This window comes from Notechis scutatus, chromosome 1 (assembly GCF_049901735.1).
Source record: "Notechis scutatus isolate UNSWTSFEM ecotype Mainland chromosome 1, rNotScu1.2, whole genome shotgun sequence".
In the NCBI taxonomy this organism is placed as follows: Eukaryota; Metazoa; Chordata; class Lepidosauria; order Squamata; family Elapidae; genus Notechis; species Notechis scutatus.
In genome coordinates this window covers 8,664,709-8,692,374 of record NC_142009.1, presented here as the reverse complement: position 1 = coordinate 8,692,374, position 27,666 = coordinate 8,664,709, and the positions used below count along the sequence as shown (strand labels likewise).

Genomic DNA, 27,666 nt, shown 5'->3' with positions numbered 1-27,666 from the left:
TTTTTCTTTGTGTTGTTTGTGTTGTTTTAATTGTAAAATTAATAAAGTTTATTCAGAAAAAAAAAAGAAGATCACTGCAGGGGCTTTTTGAGTTGGTTGTGTGTGCTCAGATATGCATGGCAATATCAGATGGCCTTGAGTCCAAAACAATTGCCTGTCCTTGGATTTAAGTTCATTTAATTGTCAGTTGCAACTCAATTGCTTGCAGGCTGTTAAAATGGAGAGTAAGGAACAGAATATCCTGGGAAGATGTTTAAAGGAAGGACAACATGAAAACACTGTGAACCTCCCCCTTTTTGTTTTGAAAGGCTATCTTTTGCCAATCTGACCACTATGGAATTGCAGCCGTGAAAGTAGCGTTAGCTACATCCAGCATGCAGAAAATTAAGGCTGTGCACTAAGTGAAAAATGTACAGTATGTTATGACGGCTCTGAAAAAAGTGGCTCATGATTGCTCCTCACACTCAAGACCATCACAGTGTCCCGGCGTCATGTGTTCACACAATGTTCTGTGGTCACGTGATCCCTTGACAAAGGGCTCTTTACGACCGTTGCTGCATCCCAGAGTTACATGAGTCATAAGTATGAACCAGTTGCCAAGTGTCTGAATTTTGATCACGTGGTCATGGGGCTGTTGCAGAGGTCCTAAGTGCGAAAAATGGTTAAACCAGTTTTTTTCAGTCCCGTTGTAACTTTGAACGGGTCACTAAATGAACTGTCGTAAGTCGGGGACTACCTGTATTCATCTGGGTCTCACACCAACCAGCCCTGCACCTGTCTTATCCTCCCTGTAGGGTGTAGCTCAAAATCTGATTTTATTTTATTTATTCCTTAAATTTATATGCTGCCTCTCTCACCCCTAAGGCGACTCTGGGCGATGTAGAAACAGTGGAAAGAATATGACTAATTAATATTGATTAATAAAATATTAATGTTTTAAAGAGCTAGATTAAAAACTAGAGTCCCGGAGACGGATGGCATGGGGACGAGATCCTTTTCTTAACCCATCTACCACCTTCAGCATTGAGTGCCTCCCTTGAGGCCCTAAAGCCAGGAGTGTCAAACTCTAATTCATTGAGAGCTGCATCAGGGTTATGTTTGACCTTGGGGAGGCTGGGCAGGGGGGGGCGTGACTGGGGTGGGTGTGGCCAGTTCAATCATGTCGGGGGCGCCTATAGGTGGCCCGAGCGCTCTGCCAGTGAAAATGGGCTCCCGAGCTCCGTTTTTGGTTGCGATGACCTCCTGCAACCCTCCACCAGCGAAAACAAGATTTTTACTGGTAGAGGCACTGCGGGCGGTCCTTTGCTGTTGCCGGGGTGACCCTGTGGGTCAGATGTAAGTACCCCGTGGGCCGGATACGGCCCCTGGGCCTTGAGTTTGACACTCCTGCCCTAAGCCAACTGACAAAAACTAGGTTTTGACTTTTCTCCCCTTCTGAGTGAGTGGGGCGGCTGGTCCCACCGGGGCATGACTGCTTCTCAGATACCCTGGATCCATGCCTTAAAAGTGCTTTTATTATTATTAGCAAACACAGCCATTTGTGACTTATCAAACCATATCTTTATAAATGGTAAGACCCAAACACGATCTTAGGGCAGTGGACCCTGGGGACCCCCACAATGTCATCACAGGGGAACGTGAAGGCTTGAAAAAATGTTATTTAAATCTTCTCAAGTCTTGGGATGGGAGTCCATGGCCATGAAACGTTTTTAAAGAGCATCCGTGGGGAAGAAAACATGGAGAACCACTGCATACCTTTTGTTAACTTAATAGTTGAATCAGAGAGAGTCGGGTGGCAAACGGGTTTAATAAATTATTATTAACACAACACAGTTTCTTGTGATGCAGCTGCATGAAGCCCAATCGTTGTGGTTTGTAAACCATGACTAGAGGTTTGCTGTATTGTGTATGCCTTACCGGTCTGGTTTAATCAATAAGGCATAGTGAAACAAATAATGGCTTCGTGTTGGCATACAAATTAAATTAGCATCCTGCTCTAAAAATGCGCTCTGTGACTAAAGTGTCCTGATTTTAAGATATTCCATGTCAACTGTTGCAACAGTTTTAACTGTTGCTACAAATGCTAGTTATTAGCATTACGGTCTATTGATTACCTATTGATGGAGTTTCTGTTCCATACAATATAATGCTTCCCCCACCAGAGGCTATGAATTATTTAATTTCTTTCCCCAGTCTGTCGGAATGCCAATGTGGGAATTGTAGTTGAACAATGATTTGTGCCACAATGTATCCTGTATTCTTACTCATGTTTATACTTATGCCTATTATCTTGTAAGTGATTGACAAATCAAATAAATAAATAAAATAAAATAAACAATGAAAACCAGAAAATCTTTAGTGTGCTTTTGAAGAAAATGCTAGTTAGAAGTCACTGGTGTTTGCCATTCTGTACATAAAATACCCTTAAAGACCCATTCATGGATTTCTTGTGCGATACTGTTTTTATCACAGTAAGCAATGGGTAGCTTTAATTATGTTTGCTTATGGCTTAGAGTGTTACCTGAGTTTGGCTTGTATTGGGTTGTATGGTGGAGTATTAAAAACCGTAGCGGCTTATTCAGCAAACTGTCTTAAGGCACTCTATAAATCTAGCATGTTTTGTTGTCAGGACAAAATGGTGAATCATGTTATATCATGTTTTTGTTTGCTTGATATCCCAAATAACTTACAAAATTTTTGGTTATATAGAGATGGATTGCATTAAGGAGAATTCTGCAAATAAATAATATTTGGTTTTCTTCTCATGGATATAGGGGACAATTACATACCTGAGGTTTTCCCCTAATATAAAAAAGTGTTTCTTCAACAATACGGCCTCCACCAATAGGAAGGCCCAGCATGATTTCTAGGCATGAGGTGAAATTAAGCCCTGCCCCCAAAATTTAGGCCTATTTAAACCATCCGTTTCCCCACCATTTCTCACATTGTTCGTTAGAACTACACGAGTTGAAGAGAAATGGGAAGGGAAGGGGGGGAGAAAACTTGCCTTTAGGGGCGCCACGCAGGTAGCCTAGGCTAGAATACCCTGATCTACTACCGATAGAACATCAGCCGATGGAAGCTCCCCAAAGGCAGAGTGACCAGCTGCTTCTATCAGCCGGTAGAAGCGGCTGCCGACTCTGCCTTTGGGAGCTTCCATCGGCGAAACGGCCTCGTGAGGGAGCCCGCATTAGTTGTCTTTGAATCTACCAGCGGGCAGGAGAGAAAGCCCACGCTTATCTGTGTCTGGATGAAAATTGTGAGATTGCGACGGAGGGAATGGGAGAAAAGCCTTAGCCCAAATGTATTCTTGTTTTGCTTTCTTGCCCATTCTCTGATCAATCTCTCCGGAGCAGCTTTAGCCTAAAATCGCCTAGGTCTCCCTCAGCTAAAAGAGGGGAGGTCTCCAAAGACCATCCCTAACCTCCGCCATTTGAGAGGACCAAACCCATTGCTTCTCAAAGTTAGACCCACAAGTTTTTCAAAAGTTCTTCTGAACGCCTCCGGCGTCCGATGAAATCAAGAAATGTCTCGTGATTGAACTCAATAAGAAAAAAAGAAAAGAAAAGAACCTGCACCTTGTCGCCAAGCCCCTGGTTTTACAGCTCCTCTCTCGTCCCGAATTATGCCAAAATAAGGGATTCCGAGGCTGGCGTTGGTTAATTGGTTAATGACGGGCGCTCTTTCAGGCGCTCCGAGAGAAAGAGAGAGAAAAGGAGGCGTCGGTGAAGTTCTCAGACTCCCCCAACTGTTAGCAATGCCACCCGTGATCAGTGGCAGGATTGCCTCGGATCATGTGCAGAGTGCCTTCGCCGTTCAGCTCCCCCACCACGACTCAAGGTTCATACTAAAATTAGGCCTTTCCAACCAGCCCCTGCAAATATTCAGCCCTCACCAGAGCAATAGAAAGGACGGTTTAGCTTCTCTCCTGCCCTTCTTCGGCTCCAGCTCCCTCCTGCCCTCCTGTGCGCAGCGGCCCTTTCCACACCCCACCCGCTTCCCGCGCATTCCTACAATGACCGCTCCCGCGTCTCCTTTCAGGAGTCCGCCCGATCTCCCTTCTAAGGGTAGCCGAGCTCTGCTGCCTCCTCTTCCCTCCCTGGCGCCCCCCACTCCCCAAACCAGCGGCGGCAGGTAAAGGGAGGTCGGCTGCCCTGGGACTTTGGCAGGGTGCCCGGAAAAGGTCTGGCCTGGGGAGGGGAGAGCGGCAGTGGGAACCCCGCAGATGCTGAGACCTTCCCTCGTCAGAAGGGCTTGGCTGACCCGGTGCAGGGACGAGGGCTAGCAGGGGTGGTGTTTGTGTGTGTGTGTGTGTGTGAGAGAGAGAGAGAGAGAGAGAGAAAGAAAGAGAGAGAGAGAGAAACTCAGCTTGCTTCCCTTCTGCTAAGAAAAGTTTGCAGCCGCTCTCCCACGCGCACTCCCCTCGCCACGAAGCCGTTTCCATTGGCCAATGGAAGCGGCTGGTGACTCTGCCTTTTGGGAGCTTCCACTGGCCGATAGAAACGGCCTCGAGGAGAGTGCGTGTGCAGCCACGCCTCACCCCAAAGCGGCTGGTGACTCTGCCTTTGGGGAGCTTCCATTGGCGGCCTCATGGAGAGGTGAGTGCGCATGGGGCACTGTAGGTGGAGGTGTGTGCGGGGGAAGAAATTAAGTCACCCCCGAAAAGACATCCTAGCCGTTTTTTCGGGGCTCAAAAAAAATTAAGACCCGGCCTTATTTTATGAGAAACACGGTAGGTAGTCCTTGACTTACGACCACAATTGAGCCCAACATTTATGTTGCCAAGTGAGAAATTTGTTAAAGTGAGCATTGCCCCATTTTACTATCTTTCTTGCCACATTGGTTAAGTGAATCACTTGTTAAATTAGTAACATGGTTATTAAGTGAATCTGGTGTTGCCAAAGGGGGATCACATGACCCCAGGGACACTGCAACTGCCATAAATATGAACTTATCAAGCATCCAAATGTAAATCATGTGACTACAGGGATGCTGCAATGGTCATAAGTGTGAAAAATGGTCCTAAGTCTCTTTTTTTCAGGACCGTTGTCACTTCGAAAGTTCACTAAACGAACTGTTGTAAGTCAAAGGCTATCTGTATTTCATAGAACTTAATAATCGTAGAGCTGGGAGGGACCAAAGGACTTTCCCAGTCCAGCGGTCTCCAACCTTTTGGGCATCATGGTTCCATGGAGAGAACTTTTTCCGGGGACTGGAGCGGGCATGGTTTCACCTACGTCCTGCATCCCGCATCTGGGGCTTCACTTGTTTGTACAGCCTGGTTGCTGGCATGCCATGACCTGGTGCTGGTCCATGGACCAAGGGTTGGGGTCCCCTATCTTAGTCTAACCCTCTACTCAAGGCAGGAGATGTTATACCATCCTGGTCACATGGTTGTCCAGCCTATTATTATTATTATTTTTTGTAATATTTGCGAATATTTGGGACCATGGTATCTGCAGATCCCAGTCACCAAGGATGATGTTCAACAATCATGGGAATTCTAGTCCTAAATATCTAGAAGGCTTCACGAGCAGCCACGGCGCAGTGGTTAGAGTGCAGTACTGCAGGCTACTTCTACTGACTGCCAGCTACCTGCAATTTGGCTATTCGAATCCCACCAGGCTCAAGGCTGACTCAGCCTTCCATCCTTCCGAAGTGGGTAAAATGAGGACCCAGATTTTGGGGGGGGGGGATAAGCTGACTCTGTAAGCCGCTTAGAGAGGGCTGTAAAAGCACCCTGAAGCAGTATATAAGTCTTAAGTGCTGTTGCTATATCACCTGAAAGATTGTTCTTGGCATCTAAGCCTTGCCTGCCGTTGTTCTGGCTGTGTAACAGGAGTTCACGGCCCTTAACCAGCGGCCCACCCTGCCCTTATCAGAGGCTGCAAGGAAGGACCCAACGGAATTCGGGCCCTTCACGAGAGGCATGAAATGTCACTGATAATTTGGAAAGACACACAATGAATTCACGGCCCGGGTTCTCCCATCCATTTAACAGAAGCGATTCCAGAAAACGTCTGAGGAAACACGAACCGGTTGCCTTGAATGAATCACTCCGGGCTAGTAAAAGGACTATCTTGCATAAGTGTGGAAGTGAAACTTCCAGGGAAATTGCTACAGAAGGGGAAGAAATCTCTTTCGAAAGAAAAGGCCCTGGGAGGCTGTTCTTTCCTGGCTGAATGATTGTCCTCGGCCTCACAGCTAAGTAGGAAGTTAACATTAGTGCAAACCATAGTCGGGTTAGTTGCTTCAACATGGCTTTTAGGGAAGAGAATGTGCTTGAAGGCTGCTTTGGCCTCCTTAAATTTCATGGCTGATTCCTAAGCCGCATATGCAGCAGCAGTTAAATCCTGTGGAAGTTGGAAAAAACGTTGGGGTGCTTAGTAATTGCTGCTTAAGGGGGCGTCCAAGTAGAACGAATGTGGAACGGCAGCTTTTTAGCTTTCCGCTTTTTAAGGCATCCTCGTCCTCCAGTAAGCAAAAAGCAGCTTGCTTTGCTGTTGCCTTAGCATCTTAAATCTGTAAACCCAGCCATTGTGGTTTATGGTTAGACATGTGCCATCAGCCAACTGATTTATTGAAGAGAGGGTATTTGCTGGGGAACCCCTATCCTTTTGATCAATTCTAAAGCATTTTTTTTTCAAACTGGGCAATTTTAAGCCGGGTGGAGATGCTGACTGGGGAATTCTGGGAGTTGAAGTCTACACATCTTAAAATTGCGAAGGTTGAGAAACACGGTGATAGACTCTCCTGGCTTTAGCATAAACATAAAATAAATAAACAGGCACCCCTCAAAGCTGTCGAAAGAGGAAAACTTAACCAGGACGTTAATTTGTGTAGCTTTTCCAGACTTTATATGCCTGAATTCAGTAGCTGTTCAGTAGCACGAATTATTATTTTACATTAATTGACACTATGTCTTGATCCTATTTGACCAGGATAGTGATGATATGAGTAGTAATCAGAGATCAGCTGGCTACTCTTCCAAAGTTTTAATGCCTGGCAGCTAACATCATTTTTAAAATAAGTAGAAACAATATTTCATCAGTCAGAGGAAAAAGTCCTGGCTATTGTTGTATATCTTCAATTTATAGCCATGATCGGCAGTGGAATTTCTATGCCTAACCAAGGCATTTTTATGTGAGTTGTGCGGGATTTTGCCGTGGCTGGGAAACAAAATCACTACAGTCATTAAGTGAATCATGAGGATGTTAAGTGAATCTGGATTCCCCCATTTCTTTTAGTAACCTGGCTGGAAAGATTGCAAATAGCAACCACACATCTCCAGGACACTTCAACTATCATAAATACAAGTCGTCCATAAATACAACAGTTCATTTAGTGACTTGTTCAAGGTTACAGTGCTGGAAAAAAAGCGACTTATGTCTGTTTTTCACACTTACAATCGTTGCAGCATCCAAATGGCCACGTGATCAAAATCCAGATGCTTGACAACTGACTCGTATTTATGACGGTTGCAGTGTCCCGGGATCACATGATCCCCTTTTTCAACCTTCTGAAAAGCAAAGTCAATGGGGAAGCCAGATTCACTTCACAACCGTGTTGCTAACTTAATAGTTGCAGTGATTCACTTAACAACCATGGCAAGAAAGGTCCTAAAATGGGGAAAATTAATTTAATTGTCTCCCTTAGCCACAGAAATTGACATCTCCCTTTGCCATCCCTTGTTGTCTTGTTTTTTATCTTGAAATTCTAATATTCATATTCATAATAATTCATATTAGCCATTCGAATTTCTCCCTTTTTATCTATAAAATACTTTAGGGATTATGTTTAGAGTCATAATCTATTTCATACAAGTAGTCCTTGACCTGCATCTATTCGTTTAGTGACTGCTCTAAGTTACAACAGCACTGAAAGAAATGACATGACCATTTTTCACACTTATGACCATTGCACCATCCCCATGGTCATGTGACCAACATTCAGACACTTGGCAACTGGCATGTATTTATGACTGTTGCAGTGTCCCGGGGGTAATGGAGTCCCCTTTTGCAAGCAAAGTCAATGGGGAAGCCAGATTCATATCACTTAACACAGATCACCGTGTTGCTAATTTAACAACTGCATTACCTAGCAACTGTGGCAAAAAAGACTGCAAAGTGGGCAAAACTGACTTAAGAACTGTCTTGTTGTTAAGCAAGAAAAATTTTGGGCTCAATTGTGGTCGTAACTTGAGGACTACCTGTATTAGGTAAAAACCCACCTGGACTCCTGAATAAATTCTTGCACAATTATTATTGATCATCGCACAATAAGGTTGATGTTTTCAGACTGGATTGGACATTTTTTCTACCCAATGACTCCTTTCCAAGGACCTGGGGTAGGCAGATGTGGGATGTTTGATGGTGTTACAGGGAATGGAATAGAAAAGTGGAGTTGAGTTGGACCTTAGAGGTCTTCTAGTCCAACCCCTTGCTCAGGCAGAAAACCCTATAGCATTGCAGGTAAATGGTTGTCCAATCTCTTCTTGAAACTTCCAGTGTTGGAAGCGAATGGAGCATTCACAACTTCTGCAGGCGAGTCGTTCCACTTGTTAATTCTTATAACTATCAGGAAATTCCTCCTTAGTTCTAAGTTGCTTCTCTCCTTGTTTAGTTTCCACCTGTTGCTTCTTGTCCTGCCTTCAGGTGCTTTGGAGAATATGGTTGCAGGATGTCAGCTGTTCCAAGTAAAGCTGAATTATGCGATTGGCTGATGGTGAATTTGTGAATGCTGATTGTGGTCAAATGGTGCTCCTGTTGTTATTACTATTACTTTTAGCAATGAAAGAGGGTTTGTTGAAATACTCATTCCAACCTTGATATTCCTCTTTTGTTTTTTTAGCTCCAGAACCTGGGTATCAACCCAGCCAACATCGGCTTCAGTACTTTGACCATGGAATCTGACAAATTCATCTGCATACGAGAGAAAGTGGGAGAGCAGGCTCAGGTGGTCATCATTGATATGAATGACCCGAACAATCCGATCCGCCGGCCAATTTCGGCTGATAGTGCCATCATGAACCCTGCTAGCAAAGTGATTGCCCTCAAAGGTACGGAAAATGCTTTCCAGTCGACTTTGTGTTTTATGATTCCAAGGCCTGGATTTTAATGTGTATTCTGAGGGGTCCCACCGTCCCAGGTTCCTTATTTGAACCACAACTGCTAATGAAACAAATGTAAATTTTCATTTTCTCCCCTTGATAGCAATGAAAAGCTGTGCTTTGCCCAGTGTTTGCAACAACCATTGTGTGAAAACTAATGGGGTTGATTAGTTCCTAAGCATTTGACCCTCTCAACATTATCCTAACTTAAAATGCGTGTTTTTAATCTGTGGAAATTCAAAAAAATAGGTTCTGTCCTTTAAAAAAAAGAAGAAACATAGAGGTTTTGTTAAAACATTTCAGGCCAAAGATGTAGATACTTCCTACAAAGACATTTATTTTCCTAAGGCATGCACAAATTTCCTCCCCTGTTATGTGCCGAATGTCTCCTGATGTAGATCATTGTAGAGGTAAATCAAAATGAAATAATAGTTCCTCTTACATGATTATAGGGGTGGCGTGGTGGTTAGGATGCAGGGCTTCTTGGCTGGAAAGCCGGCAGTCCAGGTTGAAGACCCGAGGGCCATGCGACGTCCCTCCCCAGCTTCTGTCAGTCTAGCATTTTGAAAGCATGCAAATGCGAGTAGATAAATAGGTACCACTTTGGTGGTAAAGTAACAGCGTTCCTTGACGTGATGCTGGCCATGTGACCAGGGAAGGTTCAGCGGCCTTGAAATGGAGATGAGCAATGCCCCCTATAGTCAGCAACAACTAGAGGGATAAAATCCTCAGGGACTCCTTACGCCAGGGGTCCCCAACCCCATGTCTGTGGACCAGCACTGGGCTGCGGGATGCCAGCAACTGGGCTGCGCAAACAAGCAAAGCCTCATCCGCGGGATGCAGGCAGCATGCAAAACCACACTCCCTCCGGTCCATGGAAAAACCTGTCTCTACAGGACTGGTCCCTGGTGCCCAAAAGGTTGGGGGCCGCTGCCTTACGCAACTATAGTTATATTCTACCTTAGGCCTCATATGGTCACAAGTCAGGTCCCAACTGGAACTGTCTTTACTATGGATGCTAAATGTCTCGGGTAAACCAGTTTTTTTCTTCCCCCCGAAGCCCAGAAAATTTGCCTTCAGAATGTCCACAGATTGCCACATGTTTTTCCCCCCCTCCCCCATGGTGGATAAACTAAGCTCTCAACTGTCTCATTACAGCAGCGTCCTCTTTTTCTGACGGCTTTAATGTTTTATCACTATTTTTGTCACACTTCCTAATGCTTTCTTGTGTGTGCAGATGGTGAGTTACCTCTTGTATTGTATTTGCCTTTGTCCTGTTTTATGAAAAGAGAATGCAAAAGGCTTGCCAGATTAAAAGTTTCAAAAGTTAGCACGGCTGCATTATGAAGGGCTACAGATGTGCAAAACTCAGTGATACAGGAATGGGATGTGCTGGGATACTCCGGAGCATCTCCTGAATTAGTCAGTTCTGTACATCCCTAACAAGCATCTCTCTTCTCTCATGTGAAATTTGGATTTCAGCACTTGGTGACAATTGGGAAGGAGGGGAAATAACTGAATGCTAGAACCCTACAGGCATTTCTGCTTGGGTATGCGTCAGACTTTTTATAAACGGGACAGAGACTTACAATATCATATCTGGCTGTATATTGCTTTTTGTGTATTCTGTATATAACGTGGGGGGGGACGGACACGGCTGAAATGAAGCCTTTCAGGCTTTCAAAGAAAAAAGAATGAGGCTATTGATTTGTGTATATAAAATATTGATTTATATCCCCCCCCCCCCATTCATTCAGGATTCAAGACAGTTTACCTAGTGCCTCCCTCCTTTTTGTAAAACTACCCTCCTGAAATCCATGATCATGTAGGGTTTGTTTGCTTTTTTCTTTTAAAAAAAAAAATCAGTTTAACCTTCTATTTAAAGGACAACATCTGAATATGGAGCCTAACTCTTTGGTGGACAAGTGTGAGTCTTTAACCCTCAAATTTAGTGTTTTCATAGCTTTGAAAGTCTTTACCTGCATAGTTTCAGTGCTGTGTGTTCCTTTGGATTGAAGGTGGTGCAGTCTTGTGGGGCTGGTAGTGTCCTTGGAAGTATCTGTAGCTCTTAGTCCTCCTCCCCCAAACTTATCAGCCTATTTCGCTTCTAGCCTCCCATGCCTTCCCCTGCTCCTCTCTTCCACAAATGTAATATCTTTATGTAGAAATATATTCTCTTCTCGCTCTGTCTTTTAAACATTACCAATACTTTATAGCAGGGGTGGGGAACTATGGCCCCTTTATGACTTCTGGACTTCAACTCCCAGAATTCCTGAGCCAGCGTGGCTGGCTCAGGAATTCTGGGAGTTGAAGTCCACAGATCGTAAAACTGGCCATAGTTCCCCATCTTTGCTTTATAGAGATCGACATGTAAGGGGGTAATTTCACGGAGTCCTGCTTATTTGTATTTTATCCCTTCGGTGTCCTACATTTCCTCAAAGATCTTCAGAGGAGGACCCCAAAGGGCAGTTCTCATTTTAGAGCGATCCTGTGTGGCAGATTAGGGAGGTTAGATTAGATTATACTGAAGGCCATTTCCTGAATTGAACGCCCATACAGGAATTCAGACTCACATTTTCCTGGTTTGTGGATCTTGGCTAAAACACACTTAACACCATATTTGAAAGTACCAATAGAAGAGATTATTTGTAGCTCAGGGTTGAATAGGCGGGTTCTTGGTATTCTCTGAGCTTGGTTGTTTTCTTGCAGAAAACTTTTCATTACCTAACTAGGCAATACCATCAGTGCTAGGAGGGAGTGGGGTTTTCTCTCATTTTATATACCAATAGCTTGATCAGTATTGGTGGGATTGTTCATAGTGATTCCTTGACTGGGCCCGTTGTTGGGGAACTTGCAGGGACATTCTTGCCAACACTGACAGAGCAAGCCATTGGTACATAAACAGAGTTTACCTACTCTCTTTCAGCACTGATGATGTTACGTAGTTGGGTAATGAAACGTCTGCAAGAAAGCAACCAAGTTCAGAGATCACCAAGGGACCCCACTTTGAAAGTTAGCAGCATGATCCATATTGAACATTCGCTCTTTCTTAATTCTTTCAGGTATTCCCCTTGGTGACCTGCACCTCACTCTTCCTAGTTGTAATTGTACTCTCTCCCTTTTCTAAATCCCTGTCTTTTCTGTACGCTTTAGTCCACAGTATGCATTAAGGGCAACGGTTCATTTAAAAGCTAAACTAACAATCCCATCTAAGAAAGTGCCCGCAAGATAAGACATGGCAGCTAACCTTAGGCGATTCCCCATATTTCTTCTAGATATGGATATTAATGTGTGTGTTGCACTGATGTTGTATGTCTTGATGTACTTATATCTTCTCAAGCAAGACGTGAAATGAGTTGCTTGGGTTAAGGATGAGTAACTTTGCATGAATGTTGAGCATCATGAGAGAAAACACATGTGCTGCAGCTGGCTTCCAAGCCCTTATCAGTTCAGCCCTTGGCTCTCTGTAGGACTCATGTAGGACAGAAATGGCATTTGAGAATTGGGCCATTTTTACTGTCAAATTAACCGTGCATGATCCTTTCCCTGGGTTGGGATTTGGATGTCCAGATAATCTTCTCAGGCTTAAACATCTGTAGGCTTTTAAAAGATGGGCCGTGACAAGGAACTTTGCTCAATAAATCCACGCTCCTATCCTTAGCCGGGAAGACCCTTCAGATTTTTAACATTGAGATGAAGAGCAAAATGAAGGCTCACACCATGACGGATGATGTCACCTTTTGGAAGTGGATTTCCCTGAACACCGTTGCGCTGGTCACCGACAATGCTGTTTACCACTGGAGCATGGAAGGGGAGTCTCAGCCGGTCAAAATGTTTGATCGTCATTCCAGTCTTGCGGGTTGCCAGATTATCAATTATCGTACCGATGCCAAGCAGAAATGGCTGCTTCTGACTGGAATTTCTGCCCAGGTAAGAATATAACGCCATGCAGTGGCTCAGCAGTCAAGACCCCTGGTCTTGTGAGCTGGAAAGCCGGCAGCCCGGGTTTGAGACCCGAGCACCACGTGACAGGTGAGTTCCCGCTGCTTGCCCCAGCTCCTCCCAACGGGATGAGATAGGGATAGAATAGAATCTTTATATAGAAGGGAAGAGAATAGAAATTAGAATAGAATAGAATCTTTAGAATAGAATAGGAAAATAGAATAGAATCTTTATTTAGAATAAAATAAAATCTATTTAGAATAAAATAGAATAGAATAGAATCTTTAGAATAGAATAGGAAAATAGAATAGAATATTTAGAGTAAAATAAAATCTATTTAGAATAAAATAGAATAGAATAGAATCTTTAGAATAGAATATAGAATAGAATCTTTATTTAGAACAGAATGGAATAGAATCTTTAGAATAGAATAGAATAGAATAGAATATACATTAGAATCTTTGAATAGAATAGAATAGAATAAAGAATAGAACAGAACAGATTAGAGTAGAGTAGAGTAGAACAGAACAGAACAGATTAGAGTGGAATGGAGTGGAGTGGAGTATAGAGTAGAGTAGAGTAGAGTAGAGTAGAGTAGAGTAGAGTAGAGTAGAGTAGAATAGAATAGAATAGAATAGAATAGAATAGAATAGAATAGAATAGAATAGAATAGAATAGAATAGAATAGAATAGACATAGTTGGAAGGGACCCTGGAGGTTTTATAGTCCCAACTTCCTGCTTAAGCAGGAAATCCTATACCATTTCAGACAAATTGTATAGTTCCAAAGCATGCAAATGCAAGGGGATAAATAGGTACCACTATAGTGGGAAGGTAACAGTGCTCCGTGACATCATGCTGGCCACATGGCTGAGGAAATGTCTTCAGACAGCGCTGGCTCAATGGCCTTGAAATGGAGATGAGCAACGCCCTGTACAGTCAGCAACAACTAGCGGAGTAAAACCCGCAGGGACTCCTTTAACCTTTTTTGTAGCCTACTGGGAATGAGCATTGCCTTAATAAAAGCTGGGATCTCTGCTATAAATTGTGGGGGAGAAGGTGGTTACTTTCTCACGTACATTCTGTGAGAAAACACCCAAAATTCCCCTCTAGAGCTGTTTGTCTTAGCAAAATTGAAATCCTTGTATCCGAGGCCAGTCCGTGACCCATTTTAGTTCTGCTTCCTGTGCAACCTTGATCTCTCGACAGAGCGTTGGCAAAGCCTCAGCAGCTAACCTCTCGTAAAGGAAGGACCCCTGCTATAAACTTCACACTGAAATTTTGTTAGTTACACAAAGAGACACACATCCTGCAAGCAGAATTTGCTTGGGGCAAATGAAAAGAGAAACATTTCTGATTTTCATTGTATGTGGTGATTCCTAGTTTAAAAAGTTCCTCCATGTAACCCCCAGTCTTAAAACTCAGGTTTCAACCTCCGTTTTTGAAGACCCCCTCCAGGGAACAAAATTATTTTCTTTATGAACTCAAATCTCAACGCTTTTAAGGTTTCGGCATCCCTGAGACATCTGGTAATGTAATGAGATTTGGGTTGTTTTAAATGGATTGAAAATAGGTTTTTATTTTAATAATGCGGGGCCACAATTATCAGGGGAGGGATAGCCACCCTGTTGCTTTGGTGGCTGCACTGCTGACATTTTCTTTGTGTAATTACAGTAATGTAATTAAATGAAATTAGGCAATTTGTTATCTAAGTGCAACCAAGTATAGTTCAACTGATGTCTTGTGACTTACGAATAAACAAATTCTCACTTCTTCCACTACTATGTGGTGGAAGGAATGGCGGAATCTGGGGGCGGAGTTAAAAGAGGCATCAGCCTAGAATCCCTAGGTAGCCACAAGCAGAGTAAATCCAATCTCCCTTGAATGTTGTGGACCCTTATCTAATTCCAAGCAGGTTGCTAACCCTTAGTTGAAAAGATTCCTGTGCTTAGGGCTGTTTAGCAATAAATCATTTTAATTATTAGCCCTTCACCCGTGGACCTGATCTTTTGCACCTGTCACAAGTTCTATAATGGTAAGCACATCAAAATCATTGCATAAACCCTAAAATTAGATTAAGACAGTTTTTAAAACTCTCAATGCTTAGTTATGCCACCACTGAGCATACCTTGAAGCTTCTCCCCGTGCCGTTTATCTGGCTCCTTTTTATTGATATATTGAATTTTTAACTTTTTCTTTTAAATGCTTTTAGTTGTACACTACTCAGAGTCACTCTGGGAGCAAGATAGAGAATATCTAAGTTTGATTAAAGAAATAAATAGAAAATAGAAAACCCTTCTCCCAATGTAAGAGAAATGAGAAGCAGCCTAGCCTTTAAATTTTTTAAAATAAATTTGTAGTTTTCTCAAAGAAGTTTGGTTACGTAGTAAATCAGATGTAGAAATAATGATGTATGTGACACAGCTGTGTTTGTTTCATTGCCACATTGAACGTAGGCCTTCTAAAGCATTGTTCCCTGCCACCACCACCACCACTGAAAATGTATTTGGCTCTCACTGGTCGTAACTATTTATTTAGTGTATGATGAGAACATGGCCAAAGAGATCAAGTAATGGCCAGATGGATCACCACAGGAAACCAATCTGGGTGAATCTGAGCCAAATTAGACTCTCTTCAGTTCGGAAGTTTCTGGTCGCTTTTCAGCAACCCCCCAGAGTGAGCTTCTGTTAAGAAAAGGAAAGCAGCTCCAAATTTAAAAAGGGATATATGAGGGGGAAAGTGCTGTTCCTGGCCATTTGAAGAAGATTTGAACCCTCTTCAGATGTACAGTCTGAATGCCAAATGTCTAAAAGCAGAGGTTTCCCAACCTGGCCGCTTTAAAGACTTGTGGACTTCAACTCCCAGAATTCTTCTGCCAGCATGAAACCTGGCCCCTTTAAGACTTGTGGACCAACTCCCAGAATTCTTCAGCTATGCTGGTTGAGGAGTTCTGGGAGTTGAAGTCCACAAGTCTTAAAGCAGCCAGATTGGGAGACCCCTGGTTTAAAGTGTACTCCTAGCTTAATGCGGTAGGTTCAATGTTCTCACGACCCCTTTCCTTCCCTTCTTAAAGCAAAACCGTGTCGTCGGAGCCATGCAACTTTATTCCGTGGATAGGAAAGTGTCACAGCCGATCGAAGGCCACGCTGCCAGTTTTGCCCAATTCAAGATGGAAGGCAACACAGAAGAATCCACCCTGTTCTGCTTCGCGGTGCGAGGGCAAGCCGGAGGCAAGGTGAGCCTCCTGTGGGTCCGATCTCCATTCATCCATCGCTGGAGAGGAGACTTTGGCCTTCCGTGGGGTTTTTATTTACACATACACACACACACACAGAGGAAGTCCTCTACTTATGACCACAGCTGGGACCAGAACACTGGTTTCTAAGCAAGGTGGTTGTTAAGTGAATTGCACCTGAATTTTATTTTTATATTTTGGCCATGACTGTTAAGCGAGTCACTTCAGTTTTTCACTTTCAGTTTTAAGCAAACTTGGCATCCCCCATTGATTTTGCTTATGTTCAGCCCGTTGGGAAAGTCACAAATAGCAGTTACTGACAGCAGGATGCTGCGGTAATTGTAAATAGATGCTGGTTGCCAAGCCCCTGAAGTAGGGATGCTGTGACAGCTGTAGGTCACTTTTTCCCAGTGCTGTTGCAATTTCAGACTACACTAAATGTAGTTCACTAAATGAATGGTGGTAAGTTGAGGACTTACCGGTCAGATCTCGCCTTTGAGGCACATAGTTTTGAACAGAAAGAATCCCCCTCTCCGTTTCAGCAGGCAGCATAAACCGTGGCAGCTTGCCTCAGGGGCCGGATGTTAAGACATATAGGTCTTAACACCATCATCATCTCCATTCAGTGACTCCCATAATCCCTTGCGGGGTGGAATCTGGGCAACTGAATGGAGCCGAGTGTTTACTGGCCGGATGCCCTTCCTGTCACCAATGCGGAGGTTTTTTTTTTTCCAGCAGATACATTCTCATTGTGCCCAGAGAGAGAAATATCTGCCTCTACCTAGGATCGAACTCACAGCCTCCTGATTGTGAGGCGAGAACTGCACCTCTAGACCATCACACCACTCTATTAACAATCTGAATGCAGGACATGATTTGCTTATTGTATGCTGTCCAGAGAGACTTGATGATTAGAGTGACACATGCAGGTCCTCCTCGACTTACAACAGTTCATTTAGTGACCGAATGGTGCTGGAAAAGTGATCTTAACATTGTAAAGTGATCTTTACAATGGTGCCTGAAAAAGTGATCTTGCGGCTTTTTTTTCATACTTGTGACCATTGCAGCACCCCCACAGTCACATAATCAAAATTCGGATGCTTGGCAACCGACTCCTATTTATGACGGTTGCAGTATCCTGGGGGGGGGGGGTGTCACATGATCCCCTTTTGCCCTCTTTCTGACAAGCAAAATCAAGAGGGAAGTGAGATCCATTTAACAACACCTTTACTAATTTAGCAACGGGGGTGATTCGCTTAACCCCTGTGGCAAGAAGCGTCGTCGAATGGGGCAAAACTCACTTCACAAAATTTCTCACTTAGCAGCGTAAATTCCGGACTCCATTGTGGTCGTACATCGAGGACTACCCATGGTCTGTTTTCAGCCATGGGACCTCCTTCCCTTCTTGTTTGATAAAGCCAAGCGTTGGCAATCGATGGATCCTTTCTAAAGATGGTCTCCAACCTGATTTCTTCCTGTACAGTTGCATATTATTGAGGTTGGGGCACCTCCCACCGGAAACCAGCCCTTCCCTAAGAAAGCTGTGGATGTCTTCTTCCCACCAGAAGCCCAGAACGACTTCCCCGTAGCAATGCAGGTATGTTATGTTATCAAGGAACGGGCCTTTACCTGTACCTCCTGAAGGCTTTGGAAGTGGCTGGCCGGCTGGCTGTGCAATCCAATTTGGTTTAATGCAAGAGTGTCTAGCTTTTGGCAACTTTAAGACTAGTGGACTTCAACTCCCAGAATTCCCCAGCCAGCATGGCTGGCTGAGGAATTCTGGAAGTTGAAGACCACAAGTCTTAAAGTTGTCAAGGCTGGACATCCCTAGTCTAATGGTTATTATGTCACCAAGCTAGAAAGCAGGAAACTCTTGAGTTCAAGTCCTGCCTTCGCCACGTAAGCTAGCTGGGTGACTTTGGGCCAGTCCCTCACTCTCAGCTCCACCCACGTCATAGGGTCATTATGGAGAAAACAAGGAGGAAGATGTGTTCCCTGTTCGGAGTGAGTTGTAAAAATTAACAAAGGATACAAATGACTAACTGGATAAAATCAGAAGGGCTTAAAGGAATCATGTCAAGACCCTAAAAGAATGTGCAGAGCTCAAGGCTGCCCAGCTTCCAGCCTTGCCTTTAATGTGGCAGCTGCTTTTTATAGAGCAAAGTTCAGGTGTTTGGGGGATTCTGTAGAAGTACCAAAGGGCCTCTTGATCCTTAGTCTGGGTAGCTTTTCAACTTGGCAGTTGGACAGTTCAAACAATCTATATGAACACACTGTGTTTTTGATGAACCGGGACTCTGCACGCCTTGGCAGGTTTTAGAAGAGCAGAGTTCATTATCCAAAAAATCTGTTGGTGTTCTTTTAAGATTATCTGCAGAAAAGCATTAACGCTGTGGGAGGAGAGTGTCGTGAGACTAGTGGAGGGCCTTGAAGGACCCAGGGAAGATCTGTTACCAGGCAGGGAGGAGATAAATGAAGCTTGAACCCGGGCCAAGGAAGTGGTTTATGAAAGCATCTGAGAGAGCCCTCTCAAATTCACCTGAAGATAAAAGGGAGCGGGGACTTGCATGATTCTTTTTGCAATAGCTGTTCTAATAAAAGTAGCTTTCAGTCTGCACAGAGTCTGGTCTACCTTATTCCCCGCCCCCCTTCCGTTTGGTTGTGTCTGATACTTGGAGACTGCTTGGCACGTCCCCTGCAGTTTTCTTGGCAAGGTTTTTTTCCCCCCAGAAGTGGTTTGGCATTGCCACCTTCCTGGTCCTGAGAGAAAGGGTTAGCCCGAGGTCACCTAGCTGGCTTCATTGCTTAAGGGGGGGGGGACAAGAACCCAGAGTCTCCTGGTGATTGGCTCAAAGTCATCCAGCTGGCTTTCATGTAAGATAGCAATAGCACTTAGACTTACATACAGGGAAACCTTGGGTCGCGGACGCTTTTCTTCGTGACCGAATCGGGTGACAATCAATCTTTGCTTCTGTGTTGCTTCTGGTCGCGGACAGATCTTCAGGTGGTGACCAAGCAAACCCGAAAATCAGTGCGGCAATTTTCCCTTTGGCACCATTGTGGTGGTGGTGGTGGGTTGGTCTGTGCATGCACAGATGGTCGTGCTCCCGGTCACGACCAAATCAGGTTGCGACCGCAATCCTGGAACGGATTACAGTTGCGACCCGAGGCTCCACTGTACCGCTTCCCAGTGCTTTACAGCCCTCTTTAAGCGGTTTACAGGGTCAGCCTCTTGCCCCCAACAATCTGGGTCTTCATTTTACCCACTTCGGAAGGCCCAGTCAACCTTGAGCCTGGTGAGATACAAACTGCCAAATTGCAGGTAGCTGGCAGTCAGCAGAAGTAGCCTGCAGTATACTCCACTTTAACCACTGCACCACCAGGCTCAAGATAGTTCTGACTAGAACTTAAGAGTCTCCTGGTGATTGGCTCAAAGTCACCAGCCGACTTTTACATTTAAGGCAGGACTAGAACTCACAGTCTCCCAGATTCTAGGCTGATGCCTTAAGCATTACATCATACAGGCTGCTGTAAGCCTTTTAACTTAATAGGACTGAGATGAAGTCTACTAACATTTTTGAAACCTGGGGATGGGCGAATAAGATACGTTTAATGCAAGTTAGCTGTCACCATGACTAGGATTGAAGTTTGATACAGAAGACCATATGCTAACTTGTTTGGCTTATATCTTTGGTGGGTTTTCAACTACAGTACGTTGCCCTGAGATGGCTACCATTCCCCCCCCCGCTTTTTCCTATTTGCAGATTAGTGAAAAGCACGATGTTGTTTTTCTGATCACGAAATACGGCTACATCCATCTGTACGACCTTGAAACGGGCACCTGCATCTACATGAACAGAATCAGTGGGGAAACTATCTTTGTGACTGCGCCACACGAAGCCACGGCTGGAATCATTGGCGTCAATAGGAAAGGACAGGTAACGAGAGGCTTCAATGTTTCGGTGGTGGTGGCGGTGGGGCTTAGGAGGTGGTGCGTGTGAATGGATTGAGGCCAGGTAGGTGCACGACTCCACCTGTACAGGTAATCCCCGACTTAAAACCACAGTTGAGCCCCAAATTTCCATTCCTAAGAGAGACACTTTGCCCCGTTTTGCGACCTTTTTTTTGCCATTTTGCCCCGTTTTGCGACCTTTTTAAATGAATCGCCGTGTTAACTAACTATGTTAAGTTAGTAACATGAATTCAGCTTCCCCATTGACTTTGCTTGTCAGAAGATGGCAAATGGGGATCACGTGACCCCGGGATGCCAACCATCATAAATACGAGCCAATTGCCAAGTGTCATAAAACGCTTATAAGCCACTTTTTTCAGTACCTTTGTAACAGTGGTGTGTTTCAAATTTTTTTTACCACCAGTTCGGTGGGCGTGGCTTGGGCGTGCTTTGCACGCGCGCACACATTTTGCATGCATGCATATGCCAAACGCACACTGCGCAGGCACAGAGGCAATCCTGCACTCTCCCTGATGCTTCAGCAGCTGCCACGCAGCAATTGCTGTGCCGGGTAAAGCAGCTGCACTTAAAAAGCAGTATGGGAGCCCGGGAGAGTGGGCGGGTCCAACACAGAGCGCCGAAGACCGCTGCTCATCACCGCTACCGGCTCGGCAGAACCAGGCCGAACCGCTAGAATGTCACCACTGCTTTGTAACTTCGAACGGCCACTAAACGAATGGTCGCTAGTCAAGGACTATCTGTATATGGATTTTTAAAATGTTGCTATTTTCCTTGGACATTTAACTGATTACTAAAATTTCATGTAGTAGTTTGAACTAAATAAGTCCGCCGTCAAACGTTGGAGTGCTGCCCGTTCCACAAAACAAGTCAGAAGGTTTGTATTTGTATAGTAGTAGTCGGTCGAAGTTCACAGCCTATGGAAAAGCTGCTCAACCTCTCTTGGCAATATTTAACAGCATCAACCTTGAAAGATCTTTCTTGATCAGATGATACCTGCTTTCAGTTCTGTCCTGCTGTTGAGGGACGCTTTCCTGCCAGGAATTGGAGCTGCCAAATTGGTTTGTTGCCGGTTCTGAGATTTTCTTCTCCTGCAAAGGAAGGAAGGAGAGAGAGAGAGGGAGGGAGGGAGAGGAGAGAGAGAGAGAGAAAGAAAGAAAGAAAGAAAGAAAGAAAGAAAGAAAGAAAGAAAGAAAGAAAGAAAGAAAGAAAGAAAGAAAGAAAGAAAGAAAGAAAGAAAGAGAAAAAGAAAGAAAGAATGAATCAAAGAATGAAAGAAAGGGAGGAGAGAGAGAGAGAGAGAGAAAGAAATGAATGAAAGGAAGGAAGGAGAAAGAAAGAAAGAAAGAAAGAAAGAAAGAAAGAAAGAAAGAAAGAGAAAGAGAAAGAGAAAGAAAGAATGAATCAAAGAATGAAAGAAAGGGAGGAGAGAGAGAGAGAAAGAAATGAAAATGAAAGGAAGGAAGGAGAAAGAAAGAAAGAAAGAAAGAAAGAAAGAAAGAAAGAAAGAAAGAAAGAAAGAAAAAGAAAGAAAGAGCCTAGGTTTAGGAAGGCATATCCTGAAGTTTCATAGCCTTTTGATCCAGAAGCTGCCTCTTAACCTGTTTTTCCTGAAAAACACACAAGACAATCCTGTGTGCAGTTTTCTCTTGTTAATCTGTTACTTCTTTATAGTCTCACTTACCCTCTGATGCCAGAGCCAGGCCTCTTGGTAATCCTCAACTGCATTTCAAGGCAATATGCTCTTTGGTAACCAACCACGTGATAAGGGAGAAAGTACACATTCTTAAGATGCCGTAGAAATTTGCAGAGCCTGTGAGCACTCTGGGTGAACCTCCTTGGTGCTCATCTCTCTTTCTTAATTGAAAGAGCCAGCGTAGTCCCCTGTAGAAGACATTTCTGTGGTCATATGGCCAGCATGGCTATATGCCAAAGATGCACAAAATGCTGTCACCTTCCCCCAAAAGTGGTATCTACCCATATTTTCCCCAAAATAAGACCCTGTCTTATATGTATATTTTTGCCACCAAAAAAGGCACCAGGTCTTATTTTCGGGGGTGGTGGTCGTTCACTGACTCGCCTCACTTGCACACGTTGTCCCTGGCCTCTTTTTTGCTGTCGGAGGTCTTCAGGAACTTCTGCATCCGGCAAGACTTTCCTGAAGGCCTCTGCAGTTGATAACAGAGCTCCGGATCGATCCTGAGCTTTGTTATAGGCTTCAGGAAAGCCTGGCCGGCTGCAGAAGAAATGGGCTGGCAAGGCAGGTGTTGGGGTGTGCGAGGCCTGGCTGCCACTGTCCAAAGGTAAGAAGTAGGGCAGCTCCACCCCACCCCCCATCCCCACTCTAGCTTAATTTTTACCCGTGCACCCTGGAGTGGGTGAGATCTTAATTAGGGTTTATTTTGGGGCTTAAATTGGGCGAACATATAAAAATCAAGCTAGGACATACTTTTGGGGGTAGGTTGTATTTTCAGGGAAACACAGTATTTATCTGCTTGCATTTGCCTGCCTTCGAACTGCTAGGTGGGCAGGAGCTGAGGCAAGGAACGAGAGCTCATCCCTGTTGTCAGCCTTCCAACTGCCAAGCTCAGCATCTTTAACAACTGAGCCGTCGCGCCCATACATAACAAAGGAGGGATAAAATTAAATAAGTCACTTGAATATGATATTATTTTGGGCCCATTTCTTGGTAGGAGAAGAGGAGGGAGCAAGATTAATGCTGTTAGCGCTGGAATTCCATTAAGATGAAACAACACTTTAACAAGAGCTATCGTCACTCCCCTGATCATGTTAATCTGTTAGTAAGCTGCTATTGCTCCTTCAAAAGGGAAAAAAAAGGATCCATCTGGCATCTGGTTACCAGCCTGGAAGGGGCACTCATAGAATCCCAAAAACATTTCTATTGAAATGTTTTTTTAAAAAAAAAATTATTAAAATTATCATAGTATAAAATATAAATGAAAATAAAGATGATAGGAAAATAAGAGAGGTGTAGGGGAAAAGAAAAAGTATCAACTTTCAACTTTTTTTTAGCACAGTAAAGTACCAAATAAAATAACAGGCGTAACTTTGTATTTTACCTACTTACCAAATACTGGCCATTTCTATAACTGTAAGCAATATTAATCAGCGAAACTCAGCATCAGGAGTGCAGATTAGATAGGTTTGTTGTTATAAACATGGCCAGTACATTTTTAGCATGAGCTGTGGTGGCACAGTGGTTAGAATGCAGCATTGCAGGCTGACTCTGCCCACTGCCAGGAGTTCGATCCTGATGGGGCTCAAGCTTGACTCAGCTTTTTATCCTTCTGAGGTCGGTAAAATGAGGATCCAGATTGTTGGGGGCTATTTGCTGTTTAGAGGGGACTGTAAAGCACTATGAAGCAGTATATAAGTCTAAGTGCTATTGCTAATTGATGATTATTAAGTGATAATTTGCAAAAAAACAAACAACAACCAAGCTCAGAGAGTAAGAAGTAAAAAGTTGAGGCCACAGTGTTACTATGAGGCACTAAAAAGAGTCAAAAATCAATCTTTCCCTTTTCTTTTTAGCCATTTATCCTCCAGTTCTTTCTCCTCCCCCATTTCCCCTACTATTTTCACTTTCTTTGGTATTTTATATCCTGATAAACTTAATAAAAGGATTATTAAAACAAGAATGCAAGAGGTCCTAATGATGAACCGCATTCTATCCCTCTCCCTGCGTTCAAGGTGCTTTCAGTGTGTGTGGAGGAAGAGAACATTATCCCGTACATCACCAATGTGCTGCAGAATCCCGACCTGGCCCTGCGAATGGCCGTCCGTAACAATCTCGCCGGGGCCGAAGAGCTCTTTGCCCGAAAATTCAATGCCCTTTTCGCCCAAGGGAGCTACTCAGAAGCAGCCAAAGTAGCAGCAAACGCCCCGAAGGTATGGAAAAACATCCAAGTGATCCATGCTTTGTCTTTTCTGTTTTATCTACTCAGGTTTGAATCCTCAGTTCTGTTTCTTTTAGTTTCTTTTTTTTGGCACTGGCATACAAGTAGTCCTCAAATTATGGCCACAGTTGGGACCAGAACTTCCCATTGCTAAGCAAAAGTCTATGGAGATTCTCAGTCCTCCAGGTCGTGGTTGTCCCAAAGGTGCTTTTTTTTTCAAGAGGCAACTGGACTTTCTGGTTTTTCTTTGAAGACGTTTCACTTCTCATCCAAGACTGGATGGTGGGGAATGGAAGGATTTATATTCCTTGTAGACAGCTGGTCATTTGTATTCTTTTAGAGAGTAGTTGAGGTCGCTTGGATGCTTACCTGTGTCCTCAGGATCGTCTGAGTAGTGCAAATGGTAGCACACCCCTACTCAGGACACAGATGAACCTCCAAGCCGCCTTAACGGCCCTCAAAATGAATTCAAATGACCAGCTGTCTACAAGGAATATAAATCCTTCCATTCCCCATCATCCAGTCAGAGCTGAAGAAGCTTCTTGGATGAAAAGTGAAACGTCTTCAAAGAAAAAACAAGAAAATCCAGTCGCCTCTTGAAAAAAGCACCTTTGCAATAACCATGACCTGGATCAGGGATCTCCAACCTTGGCGACTTTAAGCCTGGTGGACTTCAACTCCCAGAATTCCCCAGCCAGCAAAGCTGGCTGGGGAATTCTGGGAGTTGAAGTCCTCCAGGCTTAAACTCGCCAAGGTTGGAGACCCCTGACCTGGATGACTGAGAATCTCCATGGACATTCGTTATGAGGCTGTCGCTTGCAAAAATGGATATGTGACCTGACCAGCTGATTTCTTGCCATTGGTTGCAATTGCCCCAACTAAGTCTTATGCTTGTGGCTTGGAATTTATTTATAACATTTATTGGCTGCCCATCATAGCTCAGGGTAATTCCGGGTGGAATGCACAATTAAAATTGCCATTGGTCTTTTTTAATGCACTTTATGCAGTGTTGCAAAGTATTGTCCAGTCACTGGCTGGAGGACTTGAGAAAAAAGGTGGCAAACATGTCAAATAAATAAAAGTTCATTCTGAAACTAGACAAGGAGGCATTTACCATTCCCTGCTGCCTCCCTAGCCAGCTGTAGCATATTCTAGGTCATCAGTGCAAGGCTGGATAATAATTTGACTGAGGACTTTTCAGCCGTCGCGGCGCAGTGGTTAGAATGCAGTATTGCAGACTGACTGCTCACTGTCAGGAGTTCGATCCTGACTGGCTCGAGGTTGATTCAGCCTTCCATCCTTCCAAGGTCGGTGAAATGAGGACCGGTTGGGGGCAATATGCTGACTTTGTAAACCACTCAGTGCACTATGAAGTGGTGTATAAGTCTAAGTGCTATTGTTATTAAGACATAAGAACTTCAGCTCGCAAAATTCACTAGCCAGCATGCTAAGGGGAATTCCAGGAGTTGAAGTCCAAATCTCCAATTTGAGGAACGGTGATCTAAAGTTTCTGCAAATAGTTTTTCTTTTAATAACTTACGAACTTGTTGGTCCATCTTGACTGATTTGCAATGGGTAGATGATGTATTTTATCCACCTTTTTTTTTTTAAAAGGGAATATTGCGCACTCCAGACACCATCCGCCGGTTCCAGAGTGTCCAAGCACAACCAGGGCAGACGTCCCCTCTGCTTCAATATTTTGGAATTTTGCTCGACCAAGGGCAATTGAATAAATACGAGTCCCTGGAACTCTGCCGGCCGGTCCTCCAGCAAGGACGCAAGCAGCTTCTGGAGAAATGGTTGAAAGAAGACAAAGTAAGTCATTTATTTGACAGGGCATCTTTGAAGATGGGGTTGACGGTCACTGACAGCTAAAATTTCATCCTTTCTGCTGGGTTCGGTCTCTTTCTAACTGTGAAGAGAGCATCTCTCTGTCTCCCAAGAAAGTGGAAATGGTTTTGAGTTAGGGTTTGGTAGCTTTTGCTGGGTAATTTTGCTCTTCGGATTGGTGCCATGGTAGAGAATAACAGAGTTGGAAGGGACCTTGGAGGTCTTCTAGTCCAACTCCCTGCTCAAACAGGAAACTATACCATTTCAGACAAATGACTCTGCAGTCTCTTCTTAAAAACCTCCACAAATTCTGTAGGCAAGCTGTTCCACTGATCAATTGTGCTCCTTGTCAGGAAGTTCCTCCATAGTTCTAAGTTGCTTCTCTCCTTGATTGGTTTCCCTCCGTTGCTTCTTGCCCTGCCTTCAGGTGCTTTGGAGATTAGCTTGACTCCCTCTTCTTTGTGGCAGCCCCTGAGATATTGGAAGGCTGCTATCATGTCACCCCTGATCCTTCTTTTCATCAAACTAGACATACCCAGTTCCTGCAACCATTCATCGTATGTTTTAGCCCCCAGTCCCCTAATCATCTTCGTTGCTCTTCTCTTCACTCTTTCCAGAGTCTCAACATCTTCATGGCAACCAAAACCGGGTGCAAAGTCCCACGTGTGGTCTTGCCAAGGCATGACAAAATGTTCCTAACGCTTTGTGTGATCTTGATTCTATTCCCCCTGTTAATGCAGCCTAGAGAACCAGTGAAAATTGCCAACTCTCAGATGGCAGCTTCCTGATGGCAACGTATTAGGCATGGAAGACTTTGGCTCCTGGCTGGAATTTCCTGGCAAAGGAAGGGATAGGAAGTTGCCTTTCAGCTCTTTAGCTGAATTATATAACGTTGCCCTTAAATGAGTGACCTTTCCCTCAACTGTCAGTTGTTTCCAGTTGATGGATGATGCTTGCCTGCAAGCATATTATGACTTACGTCTAATGCCAAAACAAAAATAATCTCCCCACCACCGCAACCTCCCAGTGGTGAAAATCTCAGAGGAATTCTCCTTTGTCCAAAATCTTGTGACAGTTTGAAAAGCTAAATTCATTATGACTCTACACCAGTTTCTGACCCCACTGATTACAATTTGTCAAGTCTTTGTGATTCTGAACTTGAATCAAGATTTGAAATTTCCAAACTTTTGCTACACATTTTTTTCCAAATACTGGGGTGTGGATGATGGGGCAGGAATCTTTAAAAACTCGGTCTTTTCTTAATTGAGACAACAAGGTTCTTCTTTTGTCATCCCTAACCACAGCCTTGGAATTATACCCCTCATTCAGAAATTGTATTGAGACCATGCTAGTCCTTATTTAATGAATGCTTTGGCCTAATTGTGTCCTAAAAGTATTTTTTTCAGAGATTTTTTTTTCTGTTACAGGATTTAATTTAATCCTTTTGCTTTATGTTGGCCCTTATTAATAACTTAACTCCTTGGAGTCAAAGGTTATTGAACTCCATAGTTGGACTTCTAAATGTAGTTACCTCTCAAGGAAATGTATTAAAATGAGCACAGGGGGCTGTGTGGTTTGGACGCTGGGATGGAGGTAAGCAAGCTCGTGTTCGAGACCAAAGTGCTGTTGAGCTCCCATCTTCCTGGGTTAGGGTTGAACTCCCA

At 44.0% G+C, this 27,666-nt stretch overlaps 1 protein-coding gene across 3 annotated transcripts in view; it reads left to right on the top strand.

The window, feature by feature from the left end:
- Window positions 1-27,666, top strand: part of CLTC (clathrin heavy chain) — a 98,202-nt gene that overhangs the window by 24,119 nt on the left and 46,417 nt on the right. For 2 of the 3 annotated variants that reach the window (XM_087956361.1, XM_087956354.1), the window contains exons 2-8: window positions 8,851-9,058; window positions 12,771-13,039; window positions 16,124-16,285; window positions 17,769-17,882; window positions 20,050-20,223; window positions 23,967-24,164; window positions 25,787-25,987. In XM_087956361.1, the coding sequence (XP_087812487.1) occupies window positions 8,851-9,058; window positions 12,771-13,039; window positions 16,124-16,285; window positions 17,769-17,882; window positions 20,050-20,223; window positions 23,967-24,164; window positions 25,787-25,987 (1,326 nt within the window). Of the gene's footprint in view, window positions 1-8,850; window positions 9,059-10,993; window positions 11,037-12,770; window positions 13,040-16,123; window positions 16,286-17,768; window positions 17,883-20,049; window positions 20,224-23,966; window positions 24,165-25,786; window positions 25,988-27,666 lie in introns of those variants that run through there. The other variant, XM_087956368.1, reaches the window with a different exon arrangement.